General features: G+C 43.9%; 1 protein-coding gene across 1 annotated transcript; it reads right to left on the bottom strand.

Moving 5' to 3' along the window:
* Positions 1-1,277: 1,277 nt before the first annotated feature.
* Positions 1,278-3,443, bottom strand: LOC145404050 (uncharacterized). Its single transcript, XM_080275655.1, has one exon. It carries the CDS (start codon positions 3,441-3,443, stop codon positions 1,278-1,280), a length of 2,166 nt encoding a protein of 721 aa, XP_080131781.1.
* Positions 3,444-4,878: the final 1,435 nt, after the last annotated feature.

The raw sequence follows: 4,878 nt of genomic DNA, 5'->3' as shown, positions 1-4,878 counted from the left end.
AACTCATTTCCACTGCTCTCACTCTTGACTTGTGTCCTTCCAACAACGTCCAAGCTTCACTTGCATACGTTAGAGTTGGTATCACAATACTGTCATGTAGTAACTTTTTCACTTCCATGCTCACTTCCCTGTTTCTTATCACTGCTTTCAAAGAACCAGCAACCTTTCTTCCCTGTGTACCCCTTCAAGCACTTCACCCTCCAAACCTCCATCCTTACTCATCACACCACCCAAGTACTTAAACGTACTCACATTTTCCAATTCCTCACCATCCAACCTCGCTGTACATTCACTGACTTCACCTCTCTCAAAGACCATCACTTTACTCTTCCCTACATTCACCTTTAGATTCCGTTTCTTACACACTCTCCCAAACTCATCCACCAAGCCTTGCAACTCTCCTTCGTCTTCACTCAACGACACAGTATCATTTGCAAACAACAGTACAGAGGGTTTCCAAACACTACCCTCTCTCACCAGGGCCACTCCAACATCCACTACCCTACCTTGTACCTCTTTTATTACCCCATCCATGTACAGATTGAACAACCATGGAGACATGACACATCCCTGTTCCAACCCAACCTTCAAAGTGTGGACTCATTAGACTGCTCAGATTCTGTTGGGAATGGCACACAGTTAGGGAATTATATCACCAATATTTTATCCAAATTTCCCATACAGGGTGTTGCATGAAATGTTTGACAAACTTCAGAAAGTTGTTCTTGGGGCAATTTTGAGTTAAGAATTGCTGCATCAACCTGGGCTAATTTCTCGTCTATTATGCTCAGGTTCTGTAGGGAATGGCAGCAGATTAGAGACTGGTATCGCAAAATTTTATCCCCTGCCACCACCACCAGGCCGTTTATTTTTAAATCCCGTTCGTTCGTTCGTTGACGATTTCCTCCCCTATAGGGAGGGCCGGGCCTTACATTAGCCCAGTCGGTGGATTTTTGACTGGATTTCTTAGTTGGTTGTGTGGGCTGTATTTGAGGGGGAAGAAACCACCGTGGTGGTTCTGTATGGTCTTTTTTTTTTTTTTTTTTTAATATAAATAATATAGCTCACAGGTGCATCATATGCCTGCACACGTTGATGTATAAAAACATCCGCGCATTCAGGCACAAACACACGAGTGATTTTAGAGTGGGAGGGTGTAATGGGACAGGTGACCAGGTGACCGTTAGGCGCGGGGATTAGCTGGGATTAACGGTACCTGAACCGTATGGAAGGGGGCATGGTGACTGAGACAGTTGTGGCTGCCTGACTGAGTGATTTTAAAAGGGTGGGGGGAAGTGTGCAGTGATGTTTGCTAGGGTTGTTATGGGTGTATTAGCAATCACTGCAGCAGCTGCTTGTTTAAGTGTCTCCTCGGGGCTGGCTGCCGTATTTATGTGGGGTGTATCTGGGTTGGGGAGATTGACTGGTCTGTTAAATTTATTGGTGTTTCGACAGCTGAGAATATAGTGGAGAAACGGGAATGGGGTATCAGTGTTGCAGTTTTCACACGTGCTGGGTTGTGCCTCATTTGTGAGTATATGGGCTTTACACTTATATCCCAAGCGGAGGCGTCGTATATTTTTAAGTGTTCTGCTTTTGAATTTGTTAATAGCATTTATTGGCTCATATTTTGTAGCGGCAGCATACCATATTGCAGAAGGGGAGCCCGCCTGGACTTGATGCTCGTGTTCTGAGCGGTTGATTGTTGCTGCCTGCATTTTAATTGTTCTTTTGATCTGAGTGAGGCTCGGTGTTATGTCAACCTGAACGTGTGAATATTCCGTGGCTTCTTTGGCTAGTTGGTCTGCCAATTCATTCCCTTTGATACCTACATGGCTGGGTATCCAATTAATTGTTATAGTTCCGCCAGCATCTCGTATTTCTTGCGCGGTGGCAATTATGTCAGTAATTAAATGAGTGTTGTCAGACGGCTCCTGTTTTCTTAGCGTTTGTATTGCGCTGGCGGAGTCTGTATGGATGATTGTATGGGATGTTGGGTTGATGTCTAGGGCATCATCCATGGCGGTAAGAATTGCAATTAATTCAGTCTGGAGTGCAGAGGCTCCATCTGATACACGCAGGCCAAATGGGTGTTCTCGGCATACGACTGCCGCACCTGCTTTATTGTTATTCACAGAGCCGTCTGTATAGTAGGTCGATGAGTTGGGGGAAGTGAGGGAGGCAATTTGCATTAAGCTCTCTTGGCGTAATTGTTGTACGGAAGTGAGGGCTTTAGGGGGAGAGCTTGTAATGATAAGATTGAATAGGGGGGGATCCCAAGGAGGGCGGGGATGATACGCTACACTTGGTTCATCTGGGGGGAGATTTATGATGGGATTTAGATTAAAGGAGTGAATGGCTTTTGCGGCGCAGTGACTCCAGGTGTTGTTTTGGATGTCGGGGTGTAGGTTAGCAGCCGCCGTTAATCGTGTTGTAAGGGCGAGGGGGGAGTTTTTACGTGTAAGCTTGTCTGCCAAGCTAGCGACTCTTGCTTTGATTCTGATGTTAATAGATTCGATGTTGCATTCCATTCTGAGGTTGCAAAGCCGTGTCCACATTGGTGATCCCGTCATAATTCTTAGTGCCTCATTCTGTATAACCTCCAGTTTGTCGGCTAATTTTGGGTTGATGGTGGGTAAGGTAGGCGCTGCGTAATCAATAATAGATCTTATTGCCTGAATGTAGAAAAGACGTAAGACTTTAAATGAAGCTCCTTCACCTTTGCCAGCTAAAGATCTAAGGGCGTTGAGGCGTAATTTGGTGATATCTCGGAGGTATTTTATTTCTGTGTCAAAGGTGAGGTTTCTGTCCATGTATACCCCTAGGTACCGGTGGGTGTTGACGTACTCTATAAGAGAGTTACTGAGGAACAGCTGTTTTGGTGCGGTTGGAATTTTGATGGGGAGGGCCTTAGTTTTGAGTGGATTTATTTTCAGGCCTAATTCTCTACATTTTTTATGCAGGATGTCGAGTGCTTTTTGCGCTTTCTGTGAGTAGCGCCCCCCATATATTACTAGAGTTATATCATCAGCATAACACAAAAGGCGGGCTCCTTGGCCCAGGTCGAGATGAAGGAGGCATTCAATTAATGTGTTAAAAAGGGTGGGGCTTATGATGCTTCCTTGTGGAGTGCCATTTGTGTGATTATATGCTTCTGAAAGATGGCCTTGGAACCTGACTTTGGCTTTGCGACCTGAGAAAAAGCTTTCAAGCCAGCGCAGAAGGCGACCCTTAATACCCTTGCTTGCAAGGGTGGCAAGGATGGCCTCGGGACATGCCAGCTCAAAAGCTTTTTCCAGGTCTATGAAAATGGCTAGGCCTTTACCTCCCCTGAGCTCTGATAAAAATGAGCTAAGGCATTCAGCTGTGCCCTTGCCTTTTGTGAAGGCGAAGATGTGGCTATGTGGTGATGGGGTGACCCAGTCAAGGCGGCTTTTAACCATTCTTTCGGTGGTTTTGCAGAGACAACTAAGAAGAGAGATGGGTCTGTAGGTGGTGGGATCGAGAGGCTTGGGGATGGGATGAATTATAGCCTCCTTCCATTGAGATGGAATAATGCCTAAATGCCACGAGTGATTGATGAGGTCCAGAAAGGCTGTTACCTTGTAAAACTGTAGAGATATATCGGCAGGACAGTAAATAGTGATCCTACTCTGGTACTCTGTATGGAATTTCAGAGAGATGATGATGCCACTGATTCATGGGGTTATCTTTAATGCTCTGTAGGCAATTTTGATCACCTTAGGAGTTCCCTTCAGACTGTCTCTCTTCATATGACATCTCCTTGGTTACTAGTCTATCATCTGTGCAGTCTTGCCACACTTGCCATCAACTAATCTGAGAGGGTTGGAGATCTCTCAGGCTAGAAAAAATAACTTGTAGACAGTTTTAATAATCTTCAGAGACCCCATTAGCCATTGTTTCCTCTAGTAGAACTAGGCCAGTAAGCAAGTTTAATCTCCTTTGGAAGAGTCTCCATTGTGATCTTCATTGTGATTTACATGATAATCTAGTCTTTATCTCTAGAAACAACTCAGCATTCAAGGTGGAGAGATGCCAGGTTTTTGTCAGTTTAGGGTGGACATGTAGTCTATATGGTTTGTCTTTATTGTTTTATGTATTCATTATTATTATTTTTTTTTTTTTTACTGTGGATCAAATTTAGCGATTCATCTCTTCCGTTTATAAATCGGTACAACAGATAGGCTTTCATTCTCAAGGTATGACCACTGAGTACCGTACTGTCTTCCTGTGCAGTGTATATTTTGTCATTTGTACTCTCATTATAAGTTTCATTAAAGAATTTGTATCATATGTTTAGTTTCTGTGTCACTCAGTGTGTTAAGTTTATGTAATATATGGTTAATCGTTTAAGTCCTGCCTTTCGCTAGCAGTCTAAGTTGCAGTTTTTACTTTCTCCCTTAATATAAGTAGCAACTGCTCTATATTCTTTCCATAGCACTTGTTCATGATTAGCATTAAACTGCAGGCTTAGGTATTCCAAGTAGCTCAGGGAATTTCGAGATATCTCCTCCTAAAACGACATTAATAGGTACATGACAATTGAGTTTAGTCTGTGCATGTTGTTCAATTTCCCATTTTTTGTAACATGTAAAGAAATAAAATACAGTAGAAGTTTTAGCCAATATACTAGTAGGGCCGCGGTAGCATGGTCAGCATGGTGCTGGCCTGCTGATCAGGAGGACCCGGGTTCAAGTCCCGGTGTGATAGAGGTTTCTTTAAAATGTGGCTGAGGGAAGTTTGCGTAGCAGGCTTTCCTTAAAACCACAAGGCCCCTTACACTTCAGCTCACACACACCAAGACACTTACACACACTACTACACACATACACACATCAAGACACGTACATAGCCACC

Source organism: Coenobita brevimanus, chromosome 62, assembly GCF_032717465.1.
Source record: "Coenobita brevimanus isolate Jiangsu-jjx chromosome 62, ASM3271746v2, whole genome shotgun sequence".
Classification (NCBI taxonomy): domain Eukaryota; kingdom Metazoa; phylum Arthropoda; class Malacostraca; order Decapoda; family Coenobitidae; genus Coenobita; species Coenobita brevimanus.
This window is presented reverse-complemented; position numbering and strand designations above follow the sequence as displayed.

Coding starts and splice junctions, on each gene's coding strand:
- LOC145404050 (XM_080275655.1), bottom strand. CDS start 3,443: ATGGTTAAAAGCCGCCTTGACTGGGTCACCCCATCACCACATAGCCAC.